The sequence below is a fragment of the Schistocerca gregaria genome, chromosome 1 (genome assembly GCF_023897955.1).
Source record: "Schistocerca gregaria isolate iqSchGreg1 chromosome 1, iqSchGreg1.2, whole genome shotgun sequence".
Classification (NCBI taxonomy): domain Eukaryota; kingdom Metazoa; phylum Arthropoda; class Insecta; order Orthoptera; family Acrididae; genus Schistocerca; species Schistocerca gregaria.
In genome coordinates this window covers 992,596,428-992,613,836 of record NC_064920.1, presented here as the reverse complement: position 1 = coordinate 992,613,836, position 17,409 = coordinate 992,596,428, and the positions used below count along the sequence as shown (strand labels likewise).

Genomic DNA, 17,409 nt, shown 5'->3' with positions numbered 1-17,409 from the left:
CTGATTCTGGACTAGACAGTTTTCAAATGGAAATTTTTTGATGCCTCCTTATAGATGTAAATGTATGTGTTACTTCATAAATGAGTTTCAGATACCTTCTGAGAGTCCCTCTGTGAAACTATTTACAAAGATAAGAAGAATCACATACATTAAATTGTACTGAATGAGCTACAATTGGACAAGAAAGCCCAGATTATTCATGTGTTTGAATCTTTAGGCTGCACCAATTGTGCTAATACTTAACTGTTAAAATTTTCCAGGTCCCTCTGTATGAAATGTAATGTTTTGAATCACATACACCATTTGACACATACACACACACACACACACACACACACACACACACACACACACACACAGACAGAGAGAGAGAGAGAGAGAGAGAGAGAGAGAGGGAGGGAGAGGGGGGGAGGGAGCGAGAGGGGGAGAGCTCTGTATAAGGAAGGATGATGGGCATTTTGTTATTCTTTTCTAAGCACCTGTCTACTGTTCAGTGCCTCTTCTGTTTGGTTGATAGTGCTTATAAATGTACAGTGTTAATAAGTATTTAATATTTTTTAATTATTTTATTAGTTTGTTACACCTCATCACTCAACTTTTTATTTTGTTTTGAAGGCATTGCTTTTGTGTTTCAGCCTGATATATCTCAGAATGGAAGATTAGCTGAGGATGAAATGCTGAACTCTATTTGGAAATGGGTTGGTGTAGCTCAGTCTCTTGTTGAAGAAGGGGTTGTACGTGCAAGCTGTGGCAGAATTCCTGGAATTAGGTATGCCTATTGTTTGTTCATGGTAGTAGCTATTTTTTTCTTTTCTTTTCAGATGTGTCAGATGCTAATAAGGCGATGTTTATTGGAGTGTACTTTGTGGATGTGTGTATAAAATCTGCTTCTTCCTCTTCTTCACTCCAAGATCTAGGCTATCACCTGTTCCATTTTTATGGTGTTTTCTGTCTTCTTGTCCTTTTCTACCCCCTTTTCCCTCTAGGTGCATAGCACATAGTTGCTGCAGGAAGTTTAGTATCTTCCGTCCTCTCAGCATGATGCTCCCACCTGCATCTGGTGTGGATTACTTGTGCCTTCAGTTCCGATTTTATGGTATATTTTTTTCCTATTCCTGGCCTCTCTTATATATCCTATAATTCTCCTTAGGAATCTCCTTTCATAGCTTTATATAGTTGTCATTATTTTATGCATTGGTACCCAACTTTCTCAGCCATAGAGGCATTTGAGAGATGTAATGGTATTTCAAAAGTACCTGGTCTACTTTTATTTTTTAAAGTGTTACACATGGTTTCAGATATTACTTATAAGTTTGTAAGTTTCTTCTTAGTGACTCTGTCTTTATCATTATTAAGTTCACAGTCATAAGTACATTAAAAAAAGTTCTACCTTTATGTCCTAATGACTACTTTGGTTTTTATTAGCTTTTTTTCACTCTCCCTTGGGTCTTTTCAGGCCACATATTTCAGTGATCTGATAAAGGTGGGGTATGAAACATTGCAGTTTGTTTTCAGTTTCTAGTTATAACATTTTCAGAATGCAGTTATATATTTAAAAATTTTCTGCAATTACGTTTATACATGTGCCAATGTTTTGTTTACTAGTTCAATGATATCATTTACGTAAATGTTTAAAAAGTTAGGTACACAGAGATGCCTTTTTTAGCTCTCTTGTTCATTGTTATTTATCCAGACTTCTCTATTCTTAAATACATTGCCATTTTTGTCCACTCATAAAGACTTTTCATCACCTTAACCAGTTGATTTGGACAGTTTTGTTTTTCTGACATAGTCCATAATGAAATCAGTTTCATCAGAGAATTATACTACTGTTTATCGCCAGAAACTTTAACCAAAATTTTACATTTGGTATTTCATTTTAAGTAAGTCCTTCAATGTTGACTTATGGTTCTAGCAGGTCATGAATGTTTATTTAAAATCACATTTTGTGACATTAAGGCTTAAACTGTTAGCTGTAAACCATTTATAGATCTGTTTAGCTATCATATGAGCTGTGCCTGGTAAGGCCGACAGACCCTTTGTTAGTATCATCAGCATACAAAAAATTTTGAAGAAGTCGTTGGAAGATCTTTTATGCAGGTTAAGAACGATAGTCATCCCTGTACCAATCCTTGGGGGATGCTACATGTTATATTCCCCCTTTATATTGGTTTAAACTCAGTGATATGGTCTGCCAGGGAAGCTCTCTGCTTTCTGTTGTGAAGGTAAACTTCCACCCATGCAATAGGGATACCTTTGATGCCATAACACTATAGTGTACCATGTAGAATATTGTGATTTACAAAGTTATAGACTTTGGCAAGGTCACAGAATAAGTCAGTAGTAAATTTTTTGTTGTTTAGCTCTGGCAGAACTTAATTGAGGGTGTTGTATTGCTTTCTCCTGTACAGAAGCCAACTTGGAAGGCAGTTAATAAGCTCTGCCCAGTTAAATGACTCTGTATTCTACCATAAGCTACTTTCTCGAACACTGAAAAATTGGAATGAGTGCTAACAGGCCTGTAACAGGAGATGGTTTCCTTAACTCCAGTTTGTTGGTGGGTGAAACACAGCATATTTAAGTATGTCTGGCAATGTGACTCAAGCCATTAATTGCTTACAAAAATAGCCTATGTTAATCCTGTCAAGTCAGCACAAGATTTTAATATCAAACTGCAAACATCATCATAGCCTGCAGAAACAACCTGTTAAATTTTGTAGTCGTTTTAGTGGTTGCATTTCTGAAACTTGCGTCTGTTGATGGTGCATACAGTGTCTGCACAAGCAAATCTGATGTGTGTGCATTTTATTATTTATTAGTGCTTGCTCCAACTGCAAGGAAGTAATATTCGAATTTGGAAGTGTCACCATTTCTGACAGAGCTGTTTTCTAGGATCTCTGTTTTATTTGCATTGTTAGATTTTGTTAATTTTGTATAATAATGTACCAAATTATTTTTAGTGTGTTCTTGGAGTTTTTGTTGTTGTTGAGCTTAGTGCATAGTTCACTTGTTTTAATTACAGATTGTAGTGTTTTGCAGTAATGATGGTAATGGAGTTTCTGTTCATGACTACAGGCCATCCTATGAATTAGGCAAATATCTTTCTTCCTAGCACAAGATACTTTAGTTCCAGAAATTATCCATTCCTTATCCTTGTTTCTGTTCAAATCTGTCCTTTTTTTAAAGGGTTAAATTTTCTGTCTACATTGTCTGCTTCATAAATTTCACCTGTGTTCTTCCCATAGTTTCTCTCTAAACACCATAATTCATCTATTTTCTATGGTTCTGTTATATAGTGCTTTTCTTCTATGATTAGTGCATAACTGGTCAGTATATTATATTGTTAACATATGACCGTCTACATTCAGGCAAACTATGACCTATTAGTTTAACAGATGAATCACTGCAAGTTGTTGTGTCTAAAACAGATTGTCAGTGGCTGTTGCACTATCTTTCAATCCTCTTACAAGGGCACCACACCTGCTTGTCATCACCAGTTTTGTCCAGATTTATGGTGTATGCAGTCTTGGCCAGAAATGAAAGTGACAGAAGTGGAAGTTGCAGATGGTCAAGTGTTTACAAAAAATATCATTTTTGGTGTGAATCGGCTGAGGCATTAGGTATTTATGGTAGTGTATTTTCCAGGGAGTGGTTGGCACAGCAGCTACTATTTTTAATTTTTGCTTTACGTATACTGCAAAAAGCTAAAATGAAGCTCAGTATATTGTAGTTACTAATATTTTCATATAAGGCATGAAAAGGAGAGGCAAAGGAAAATACGGGATTGCAGATAAATTTACAGGAAGTGATTTTAAGGTATACACGAGCACTTCATGTATAAAATTAGGTACATTTTATTTACTAATGGCTGATGATTTACTTTACAGTTGATGATGTGGACATATTGGCATGATATTGGTTGTAAAATAGGCGAAGCAGTAATTTTCTCAGCATCTTGCACTCATTATAAATGCTATATTTTTACAGTTACTTGGTCGCTTTTAAAGTTTCTTTTGAAAAATTTACTTGGTGTACATTGATTAAAGATTTTGTCTTGTCACATTGTTTGATAGAAAACCACACCTAATGCAGAGTTTCGCCAAACATTGGTGAGGATGGCTGGAGATGATGTACAGTGGAATGTATTGTAATGCACTCTTCTCATTGTTTGATTTCTGTGTAATTTATTTGTGGTCCCAAAATTTACTTTGCCTTTCCTTTTCATGCAGTTGTGGAAATACTATATATTTAGCATTATTTCAGTTTATTTATGGGGTAAGTAACAATTGCAAATAAAAAAATAAAAAATGATGTTTCCATGTAGGCACTTAACCCCATGACCCTCAGATCGCCATTCTGTAATCTATTCACTGCACCAACTGCTGCCTGGAAACTGTGCTAGAACTAACGTAAATGGCTCATGCCTCGCCCAACCTATGCCAAATATGCTATTTTTTACTAAATGTTTGGCCATCTGGAGCTTTTACGTCTGTTACTTCCATTTCTGGCCAAGCCCTGCATTTACCATAAATCTAAACAAAATCGGTGTTAATGAATAGATGCCTCCTTGTTACATAAGTTTACTGCTGCAATTAATCCAAAGCTAAACATAAAAAGCTCTTAAGTGCTCTCAATTTGTACTAACTGAAAGAAAATCATCATTAAGATCTCCTCGAATACTAATTCTGCAGTTAAGTTTGCGTAACCTCATCAAAGCTGTCTCTTGCTGCTTTATGAGATTTAAGATGCTTCCTATTTGTCAGCTATAAAATGTCCGTACTTCAAGGTTGTGAGTTTCCTGATTAACTATTGCGGCACAGCATTCAGAGAGCTTTGTTGAAGGGTCAGAAACATCACTCCATTTTTTTACATATATAACCTATGTTCATTTCCTTTTACTATTTCTGAGCTAGTACAATGTTTGCTTGTATCTGTCAAGATTAATCTTTTCAGTTTCAGTGATTTGTATGTGATGTTCTGATATGCGCTTCAGATCTGCAGACATTTGGTCTGCCCTATAATTGTCTTATATGTGTATGAGCAGTTCATCTTTTTAGGTTTCTATAACTTAGCTGGTAAAAACAGAACCCACATAGGATCACATTGTGATCCACTCGTCTGTCTGTCTGTCTGTCTGTCTCTCTGACTGTTAAGATCCCTTTTTTTTTAGTAACGATTTATGCCACATTATAAGATCTGTAATGTCCTGGTCATGTGAAAAATTTGAGCTTCTAATTCCATGCAGTCAAAAGTTATGGCCATTTATGATACAGACTTCAGTGCTCGTAAACTCACTCATCAAAACCTAGAATCATGAAATTTGATGACAAGTAAGGCTTCACAGAAAAAAATGTGAAAATTGTTACAGTGGAACTTCGATTTTACAGTCTCCGATTTTACGTTTTTCGTGATTCTACATCACAAATTCGTAGCCCCTATGAAAAACCCATAAGCCCAATGTAAAAATTCCCTGTTCTTATGTTTCTTTGTAGTAAAGTTTACTCGATTCTTTGTTCTTACTTGATGTCTCACTTGCCTTTGTCTCATTTTCTTCCTATTGACATTTGATGTGACTGAACGAGTTATAAGTGGCTTACAAGACAGACAGTTTGCACTGTGGGTGATGGCACACTTAATATTTCAGGTAGTTGCAGAGAGGAGAGGCATGAGAGAGGAAAGTTTGATGTAATTCACGATTGGCATCACCAACATGAGGTGCAACATTTAGCTTCACCACGCAATATGATGGATTGTGTACATTTCACACTATTTTTTACAGGAACCCGTATAATCATGAAGTGATAGTGCTGTGAAGACAACCAGAAACAAGGCTATCGATTTGTTGATCGCTATATCGTCAAGTTGACATCGACAAATCGATGAATGTGTTAGTGACAGGAGAATGTCATTTGTAGCAAGAACTCCTTGAGGAATATGTTTATGGCTGCACAATGTGCGAAATAGCAAAATATTTGTGATGAGGACGAATATGAATATTATTGCTCATTATTCCATCTGCAGCAATTTCAGCTGTTGTCTTGGGTTCCTGCCTAACCACACACTTGGAAATCACCACATATTTGGAAATAAACAGCAAAGTATTTGTGACAAGGAATGAAATGGATTTTATTGCTGCTCGTTTCACTTGCATGAATATAACCTGTTGTCCTAGGTTTCTGGGTAACCCCACAAGCGGAATTCACTACACATTCGGAAATAAACAGCCAAATATTTATTTCATCCTTCTTTCTCTAACCACACAGAAATGTTTAACAACATCGAATATTGCAGACCATATTGTGTTATGGTCAAAACGAATGTGATAAGAAAGCTAAATTGGAAAAACAAGACAGGCAGTGAGTTGCAAACATACAATGGGCATTGAAAAAGTTTTGCTCAGTGGTCTCTAATTTTTTTTATTTTTTTTTTTTTCAGAAGGAGAATGAAATTTTTTGTGAACATACTTGGAACATTTAGCTATACATTGAGCCAACTCAATGTAGCCTGCATCAGCTGTGACGCATCTGGCCCAACGTTCTTTCCATGCTGTAAATGCACTTTGGTAAAATTCTGTGGATCGACTTTTACACCATCGCTTGACACAGGAAATAAGGTGTTTCTCACTATCAGATGTTTTACTGGGCAGGTGGGTCTTCAGACAACCAAAGAGGTAAAAATCAGACGGAGCCAAGTCCGGACTGTAGGGAGGATGAGGAACAATTTTCCAACCCATTTTCCTGATATTCTCATGCGTAATAAAGGCTGTATGAGGTTTGGCATTGTCATGGTGTAGTCTGATGAGCTGACCCTGAAACTGTGGTCTGTTTGTCTTGATGGCACGTCGCAGCTTGTTCAGTGACAAACAGTAACAGTCCTGGTTAATTGTGGAGCTAGGTTCCAAAAAGTCAATGGAAATGACACCACACTGATCCCAGAAGAAGGAGGCCATCACCTTTTGGCCTGCTGTTCATGAAAGTCTAGATTTCTTCTTCCAAGGGGAAGCTGGATGATGCCACTCCATGGATTGGGTTTTGCTCTCAGATTCGGACAAAAACAACCATGTTTCATCCTGGGTAATGATGTCATCAAAACACTGTTTCCACTCTTCAGTAAAAGTCTTCATGAGACCCTCGCATCATGAGGATAGAACTGATATTGCATTGGTCAGACTGGAAGCTTCTAGCAAGTAGTTGTGCAGTAGCATCTTACAAATAGCATTCATATGCAAACCATACTTTGTATAGTGTGACCAAACAATTTTTGTCCTCCTCTTTATTAGTTATCCAATCTACTCTTCAATCTTCAGATTATTCTGTAGCCCATCTTTTCAAAAGCTTTTATTTTCTTCTTACCTGTGTTGCTTATTGCCCGTGTTTCACTTCGACATGAGGCTACAAACCAGACAACTAATTTCAGAAAAGACTGTATAATATTTAAGTTGATGTTAGATGTTAACAAGTATCAATTTTTTAGGAATGTTTTCTTGCTGTTCCCAGTCTACTTTTTATATCCTCTTTATTTGGACCACAGTCAGTTGGTTCGCTGTCAAGAGCAAAACTTGTCTGTTTCTTTTGGTGGCCTAACCTATTTTAAAGACGCAATCCATTCCATCAACTTACCCATCAAGTCCTTTGATGTCTCAAAACAGAGTTTGAGTTATTGGCAAACCACAAGGTTGCTATCTCTTCACTCTGTACTTAAATGTATTTTCGAAATTACTCCTTGGTTTTATTGCCAGATGCTTAGAGTACAGACTGAATAATTATAATTGGAACTATGATGTCATGATTCATCAAAATGTCTAGCAAGAAAACTAAATGTATTTACTCTGCAGTAGTACATTCAAGCAGCCTTGCCTCTTAATTTCTCAACGTACTTTTTGGGCACTTTTGTTCTTGTGCATAAATATGGTGTGAGTGTAATGGTATAGGACCAGGTGAAGTGGATGAGAGAGAAGTTGTTAAGGTTGTGAAGGAATGAATAGAATGAATATAGGATGTCTTGGCCCTGAGTCGAGATCATGAAGATGTCATCAGTGAATCTGAACCAGACTAGGGGTTTGGTGTTTTGGGAAGTTAGGAAGTTCTTCTCTAGATGGCTCACAAACAGGTTGGCATAGAAGGGTTCCATGTGGGTGCCCATGGCTGTGCCACAGGTTTGTGTGTATATCTTCCCTTCAAAGGAGAAACAGTTATGTGTTGGGATGGATGTAGTTGGTAAGATCTATGAGGAATGAGGTAGTGGGTTTGGAGTCCGGAGGATGTTGGGAGAGATTGTGTTCCATAGTGGCAAGGCCTGGGCATGAGGAATGTTGTGTATAGGTATCAACAGTAATGAGTATGGGTACAGGAGGTAAAGGGGTAAGGATGGTGGAGAGTCAGTGAATGAAGTGTTTAGTATGTTTGAGGTGAGAGGCTAGGTTTTGCACATTTGGTTGGAGGTGTTGGTCAACAAGAGCAGAAATTCTTTCAGTAGGAGCACAATAACAAGCTACAATGAGGTATCCAGTATTATTGTATTGGATATTAGGGAGCATTAAGATGGTTGATGTGAATCATGAATCTCAGGTAATCTATCACTTCTTTGCTCTTCATTTTCAGAGCAGTGTGGTCCCATCAAATAAATTGAGACGTCCCATATTTGTGTTGTAGCTTTCAATAATTTATGATCTTTTGCTGCTGATATAGATTCTTTCTTTGACCCTCTCTTGCTCTGTCCCACAGGAATTTTTCCTTTTCCAGATGATGCAAGGATGATGCTAGTTTGTTGTCAAATCATTTGCCAAAAGAAATCTTCCCATTTCCTCATATGGAAAGCTCTGTTGCACCATGCCCAGTCTTGCTCATTTCATTATCAGGCTGTAGCTTACTCTCAGCTGCGATTCTGCTTCTTTGTACTGTTTCAGTTGCCTGATAACTTCACTGAGAATGAAGACAGTCCATCAGCTCAGTGAATCTAAGGTATCTGTCCCTGTAACTAATACAACCTGTAAAACCTCATCACAGTGCAACCTGCAGGCAATTTTGTTTGTCCATTCCTAATTTTCTTTTATTATTACAATTATAATGTTCTTTTCTGTCTCAGACATTATTATTATTATTATTATTATTATTATTATTATTATTATTATTATAGCTACTTCCCTTATCATCTCTCAATCATAGCGAAACATGCCAAACTGATAACTGAAAATTTACAATTGAACAACCTTTGTATGCGATATAAATCCACTGTGTAGCATACAACACACATGTAAAATTCATAGTACAAAATAGTGGAAAGTACTGTCTTAGTACTGCAAAGAGTTAATATTCCATTAACAGTCTGTCGACAATAAAATGCTATTGGTTCTGTATAGATAGGACGCGAATAAATGAATGGAAACACACACTTATTGGGGCGTGACATCATTTCACTATTCTTCCATTGCGTACATTAAGGAAACAGTGACTAACTTCGATGACTGACAGTGCTGAGCACTGAAACGTGTTGCAGTAGGAAGTGACACATTATGGAAAGTGAGCAAAGTATTAGCACATGTATCTTTGTCATTAACATGGGTTCTGTATAGGGTAATTCTAAATTAGTTACCTAACAGTAACATTAAATAACACAGATTTACTTGCTTGAAATAATTTACTGTCAGTTCTGAAAGTGACAGAGCATCAAGTCTCTTTCTACAAATGTTCCATGTGGCTTCCTCTTGTTATACAGCCGATATCCCATATGTACAAAATTTCTTCTCCTATGCACAAGAGCATGCCCACTTTCCTTTCTTTTGATGTGCCACTCAACATGTTTCAACAAATTGATCATACAATAGTTTTATAGTCGTTGCCTGAGACAGAGCTTTGTGATACTCTTTTACGTATCTTCTTCTTGCAGCAATTGGTGATGGCATTTTGTGGTACCCCAAGCAATACTTAGCATGATCCACATCACAATGTGTCTCCATTCTTACTGTGGTCACAAACTATTTCCACTTAATGAGAGAACAGAGCGACATCAGGAGGCATAGGACTGAAACTTGAGAACATAACACAAGTTTGAAGAGCTCCTGAAATTGTTTATTGTTACTTTTTGGTAATTAATGTAGAATAATCCCATATGCTTATAAAAGTTACCAGTTTTGTGTGTCATGTATGACACAAGGAAAGCAAAAACTTTAATGTCATTTATTTTAAGTTTATACCATCTAGTAATATATGTCAAGCATCTACATCCCCACATCAGAAGTCTCATAACTATTATCTGTTCGTCACTGCTTTAAGTTGAACAATGTCATCACACTTTTTGCAGAACACACTATTTAAAAAAAAATCAATAAGAGTTGTTTGTTTTGTCCTTCCAGCATATTTTTATACAGAAATTATCAGTCTAGTTGGTTGATGTTTGATAGAATTCATTCATCTATATCCCAAGAGGAAAAGTAGATCCTGATGGTATCAATTCCTTGTACAGAAGCTGTGAAATTTGGTGCAGTGGCCACTTCTTCTTCATTATTGTATTTATCATTGTTACCACCACCTCCTACCTCACAGTGTTCTTTCACTAGTGTTTCACATATCTCAGATACATGTAAGTCAAAAGGTCATTATCAAAGTAAACAAACTACTGGAATGTCACATTTTCAGGAACATCTGTGATTCTACTCTATTCTTGTTCTGGAGCAGTGTCATCTTTAACAGCAACTGATGTACCAAAACCAGCTTTTGTGAAGCAATTGAACACAATCTGTTGTGCTTCACAGTTCCGGGCAGCAATAAACGTATGCATGGCCTGTAGAATTTTGAGTCTCATCGCTTCTTTCCTTTCAAGGAATGTAATTCACTCTTGGACAGCTGCTACTCTGTATATGGCTTTAACAGAGTGTACTATGCCCAGGTCCAGAGGCTGCAGATGACTTGTGCGGTTTGGTGAAAGGAACACAACATTTACATTCCTCAGAAATGGTTTTCCTTGGATGTACAGGGCATCAATCAGTAACTACTATTTTCCTACCTGCTACACCAATCTTGACATCTAAACACCTGAGAAATTTTTGTAAAGGTTTCTGACATCACCCAGACATTGCCGTTTTACTCCTAAGTAAAAGAGACATTTTCCTGGGAGTTTTACATTTCTGTGTTATCAGTGGAGGCAACTTTTCAGTTCCACCACTATTTTCGTACAATAGTACACTCATTTTTCCTTTACATTTTTATCTCTCTGTCATTTTTCTCCATTAGTGGAATATGTTTTGCAGGAAGTAAATAGCAAAAGACATCAGTTCACTTGTGTCAAAAATGTCTCTGGGCTTGTAAACCTGTATCAATCTTGTCAATGTGATCTTCTTCCAATGATGTTCTTACCCTGTTTGTGTCCATAGCCTTCCTCTGTCCACCTACACTCTTAAGTGAGAGATTATGATTTTTTTTAAAGTGGTCAAACCAGCTACTTGACACACTGAAATTTTCAACTTTGAACTTTAGGAGTATTTGACAAGTCTTTTCTTGCAGTATGTTTCCACTTTAGGAATACTGCCACTTCTCATTTCTGGAAAACATTTTAAAAGAATATTTTCCTCAACATGGATGTTGATACTTGAATGTTCTTGCTTTTGAATTCAGAGGAAACACTTGCTTTGAAATTTGAGAACACTACCTTAACTTCGAGTATGACACACTCCGAAGACAGTGCTAAATTGTACTTTTTTGCTTTGCTGGAAAATCATGGATGTTCGTCAGCTTTTGCTGAGTCATAAGCTTCTTCATTTACATACCATAACTCCAATAAAGTGAAACTGATAAGGAAGACAGTAACATAAACCATACTTCATGGTCCTCAGTTTTATAGTTCAGTGACTGTTACGTCAAAAGCTTGATGAGGGTTGCATTGTAGGTTGTACAGAAATTGCTTATCGATTTGTTCAATGCTTTTTCTGGTATCATTCAATGGAATTTGACCTAGATAAATGTCAACCGAAAGAACCGATTACCGTTTACTACCATCACATGACACAAAGTATGCCTTGCATGAAACTGAAAAAAAATCAGAAACTCACTTGAACATGTTAGGAATAGTGTAAAACTTGGATTTTAATTTGCAGAGTGTTTCATCTTTATTTCTTAAAAGTTGCCTTTTTTGTAATTGGGGTTTGTTAAAAGCGGGAAGGAATGACATTGTTCTTTTAGGTGTTTTGTTGCGACCGAAGAAAATATTTGTTCAAAGCAGGATTTCCTTGAAAGTTAATTCACTGTTTTACTGTAGTACTTATTTTTTTTATTAATTGATCCTGTGAATCCAAGAAGTCCATTTTACACAGAAGATATTCGATCATTCCTGAACTACTGTACACATTTCTCAGTCTTTCACAAACATTGTTTTCAGCAAGAAGTAATATTATGTAATATTTTACAATCTGTATATTTTTCAAGTTCAGTAAGCATCAAAAAACTGCTTGTATTGCAGCCATGTACTAAAACAGTATGTTTTTGTCTGTGCTGCCAGACAGTACCACAAGTTGCCAAGAAAAATCCTATGTATAAATCGTCTGTGTCTTATGAGTTTAAATAAAGCCACCTGTTAATAGAAGTAGAATCTCCAAAATGTATAGTGGAAAAATTGATAAAAGTGACTGGGTCAAGTCATTTGCATACTTCAATGTTTGTAACAGTCATGATTAGGCCTAACCTAAAATGGAGTTAATTCGGAAGAAATGTGTATATGAGATGCTACTAGGAACAGTGCAGCACATCTTAAGACTTTATTCACAAGAAAAATCCAATCCATGCTGTATCGGAGTTCCATCTATTACAAATAGAGTCCACCTTAGCACTCATAGGCAAACACCCTGTGAAATTATTTCTGAACAATGGTGCTTCTGTGTTCTTGCTAAACTAATCTACCATAGCCAAAATGGTAACACTCACAGTCTGCACTGCACTGCACACATTGTAACACACAGAAAGAGACAGAAACAGGTCCTGAACTAGCTTATATGCCAGAATCTGCCATTATCCTGCCAGAGGACACACCTGAGAATTAGTCATTTGGGTTGACCTTGTAAGTTATTAGAAGATCACAGTGTGTGCGGTGTTAGGCATCATTTTCTTGCAAGTGGCAGCCATAACAAAACCCTGCTTGTTCGAGTCCAGACTCCAAGAGGTTTAAACCCAGGTGTGTCACAGGTTGTTGCCTGAAAGAACATTTGTGCAGATTACATTTTAGTTCTTTTGCAGTTTTATGAATTCTAAATCCAGAAGCATGAAAAGAATGTGTTCCAAAAACATTGTCTTATTGTATTCTGTGGAGTGAGCTACCACAAGAAAATTTACTAGATGAGCGACTTTGTTGCAAGTAAAAGTGGAAGTTGACTGGCAAGGAAACCAGGTGGCATCCATAGGTCCACAGGTTTGTCTCAGCTGCCTGCAGTGCTAGTGTTCCTAAACTTCAGTAAGTACATTAGTTTAGCAAGTACACAGAAAGAATCATTGTTCAAAAGTAATTTCACTGAGTGTTGCCTATGAATGCACCTAAGTACATTTTCTGGACTTTGTCCTGAGAAGCTGACAGTTCAGTAGATATATTGCTCAGTTAGTACATTTCCATAGGTAGACATGTCTCTGCATTAGAATTGCTAAAATACACCTCTTGCAGCTGTCCTTTTTTTGCTGCACTCATGGCAAATTGTGTGCCGATGTGGGTGCATGTTGCACACATAGCAAAGCAAACAATGTTTTCAGTTGGGAAAAAGCACGGGAGCAGATGCAACCCACTACCACCAGTGTCATCATTTATGAGATCACAGATGGGCTCCCCGCAATTGGTGGTGTGACGATCCCACATGTACATGAAGAAACTGTGGGCTGCACAAACAATTTCATGAACTTCGTCTATTCATGTTTCTTCCATCGGAGATGAACCTGATTTCCTCAGTACATGATTTCTCACATCTGAATCGAGTGTAAGCTGTACAATAATGTTTCTCATTGGAATCTGCATGATTCTTCCCACGCAAACAATTGAAATTCCATATCCTACTTAAACTTTAAATCATGAGCCTAGTCTGAATATGATTTTTCTGCTGCAAAAATTGTATTCTGGCTGCAGTAATGTGTATTTTCATCAAAAAATGTTCTCACAAGAGAGAGAACATTCTAAGCATCTCAAGTCTTGCTGGCTTTATTAACAGCTTTAGTTTCTTCATTGGATGATATAGTTTCAGATCTCCTGATAAGAACGTCAGCTCTTGTCTTTCTGTATCAGAAATTTGGCAATATGAAAACCGTAACTGCAGTCATTGGTGGTGAGCCTCCCATTCTTGATGTTGTTCGTTAATAGTAGAAAATCCATGAGCACGAATGGCTTTGGGGGACATTCCTACTACAGCCACGAACTCTTGCACTGCCTGTAATATAGTTGGTGTTAGCTCCTGATAACCATGTGCTATTTGTTTTAGGAGTTGTAAGTGTTCTGTGGTTTATAGCCTAGCCATTATGTGTACAAATATGCCGTCGGCAGCTGTGCCTCCATCAAGTCTGGCCTAAATATTTGTGGTTGGATAAGCAGCTGCCAGCAGCAAGTCGTATACTCTTAGCTCACTTATTTGTACCATAGTTTAATTCTTAATTTCTTTGTGTGTTTTTGGGTACTTGCATTGTTTAATTCATAAATTTCGGATGTATTATAGTATTTGAGAGTTGTAGCATCACGTTTTAGTACCTGAATAGTGTAAAATCATGTAGTCTCCTTCCGCTGCTGAGCAGTGTGTCAGCAGTGCGCAAGTAGCACCATTACTGCATTTACTAGGCAATCTTGTATTTTAATAACTGTTTAAATTTTGTGTCGAATTGTTTGTGCTCTCTGTAGATTAGTTCAGATGTTCTTTGCACAACAGTTTTTAGCATGGAAAGGGACTGCAACTGCTGTGTTCAGATGCGGGCTGAGTTGGCAGTCCCTTTGCTCCCAGCTTCAGGCAGTTTTGGCTTCGGTCACACAGCTTGAGGCTGTTGCCAATGGGCATCACTGTGGAGGTCCGGATGGGGGTTTATCGAGGACGGCCAGCTTGTCCCACGCATCCCCCGATCGGACTACGGCTGTGGCTGCCCGGGATACTGCCCACATCGAGGCTTACCCCTCACCCGTGGTAGAGTGGGAGGTCGTCTCAAGGTGTGGCAGGGGGCGAAAGACATTCCGGAGGGCTGAACGGAAGACCTCTCCAGTTTGTCTGACGAACCGGTTTCAGGTTCTGTCTCCAGCTGATACTGATCTTTGGCTGGACATGACTGCTTGTCCTGTTCCAGAGGTTGCCCCTCAGTCTGCAAGATCCGGGCGGTCGCAGAGGCTGGGCTTACTGGTAGTTGGGAGCTCCAACATCAGGTGCATAATGGGGCCCCTTAGGGATATGGCAGCAAGAGAGGGAAAGAAAACCAATGTGCACTCCATGTGCATACCAGGGGGAGTCATTCCAGATGTGGCAAGGGTCCTTCCGGATGCCATGAAAGGTACAGGGTGCACCCATCTGCAGGTGGCCGCTCATGTCGGCACCAATGATGTGTGTCACTATGGATCGGAGGAAATCCTCTCTAGCTTCCGGCGGCTACCTGATTTGGTGAAGACTGCCAGTCTCACTAGCAGGATGAAAGCAGAGCTCACCATCTGCAGCATTGTCGACAGGACTGACTGCGGACCTTTGGTACAGAACCGAGTAGGAGGGTCTGAATCAGAGGCTGAGACGGTTCTGCGACCGTGTGGCTTCCAGATTCCTCGATTGCGCCATAGGGTGGTGGGATTTCAGGTTCCGCTGGATAGGTCAGGAGTCCACAACATGCAGCAGGCGGCTACACGGGTAGCAGGGGTTGTGTGGCATGGACTGGGCGGTTTACTAGGTTAGGTGGCCTCGGGCAAGTACAGAAAGAGCAACTGCCTCAAAGGGTGCGGAGCAAAGTCAGGACATGCGGGGACAAAGCAGCAATCGGTTGAAGCTGCATTGATAAAGTACTGGAACTGATAGAAAGCACCAATGCTGAAATCATTATAGGTACGGAAAGTTGGCTGAAGCCAGAGATAAATTCTGCCGAAATTTTTACAAAAGCACAGACGGTGTATAGAAAGGATAGATTGCGTGCAACTGGTGGTGACGTGTTTGTCACAGTTAGTAGTAGTTTATCCTGTAGTGAAGTAGAAGTGGATAGTTCCTGTGAATTATTATGGGTGGAGGTTATATTCAACAACCGAGCTAGGTTAATAATTGGCTCCTTTTACTGACCTCCCGACTCAGCAGCATTAGTGGCAGAACAACTGAGAGAAAATCTGGAATACATTACACATAAATTTTCTCAGCATGTTATAATATTAGGTGGAGATTTCAATTTACCAGATATAGATTGGGACACTCAGATGTTTAGGACGGGTGGTAGGGACAGAGCATCGAGTGACATTATACTGAGTGCACTATCTGAAAATTACCTCGAGCAATTAAAAAGAGAATCGACTCGTGAAGATAACATCTTGGACCTACTGATAATAAACAGAACCGAACTTTTCGACTCTGCAGAGCAGGGAATCAGTGATCATAAGGCTGTTGCAGCATCCCTGAATAAAAAAAAAGGAAGGTAGGTTCATGTGTTAAGCAAGAGTAATAGAAGGCAGATTACAGACTACCTAATAGATCAAAACGGAAATTTCTGTTCCGACACTGACAATGTTGAGTGTTTATGGAAAAAGTTTAAAGCAATTGTAAAATGCGTTTTAGACAGGTACGTGCCGAGTAAAACTGTGAGGGACGGGAAAAACCCAACATGGTTCAACAACAAAGTTAGGAAACTACTGCGAAAGGAAAGAGAGCTTCACTGCAAGTTTAAACACAGCCAAAACCTCTCAGACAAACAGAAGCTAAATATTGTCAAAGTTAGCGTAAGGAGGGCTATGTGTGAAGTGTTCAGTGAATTTGAAAGTAAAATTCTATGTACCAACTTGACAGAAAATCCTAGGAGATTCTGGTCTTAGATTAAATCAGTAAGTGGCTCGAAACAGCATACCCAGACATTCCGGGATGATGATGGCATTGAAACAGAGGATGACACATGTAAAGCTGAAATACTAAACACCTTTTTCCAAAGCTGTTTCACAGAGGAAGACCGCACTGCAGTTCCTTCTCTAAATCCTCGCACAAACGAAAAAATGGCTGACATCGAAATAAGTGTCCACGGAATAGAAAAGGAACTGGAATCACTCAACAGAGAAAAGTGCACCGGACCTGACGGGATACCAGTTCGATTCTACACAGAGTACGCGAAAGAACTTGCCCCCCTTCTAACAGCCGTGTACCACAAGTCTCTAGAGGAACGGAAGGTTTCAAATGATTGGAAAAGAAGACAGGTAGTCCCAGTCTTCAAGAAGGGTCATCGAGCAGATGTGCAAAACTAT

General features: G+C 38.6%; 1 protein-coding gene across 1 annotated transcript in view; it reads left to right on the top strand.

The window, feature by feature from the left end:
* LOC126278300 (GATOR complex protein MIOS) overlaps window positions 1-17,409 on the top strand; it is a 191,188-nt gene that overhangs the window by 65,957 nt on the left and 107,822 nt on the right. Inside the window, exon 8 of the mRNA XM_049978316.1 lies at window positions 636-769. Within this exon, the coding sequence (XP_049834273.1) occupies window positions 636-769 (134 nt within the window). The remainder of the gene's footprint in view (window positions 1-635; window positions 770-17,409) is intronic.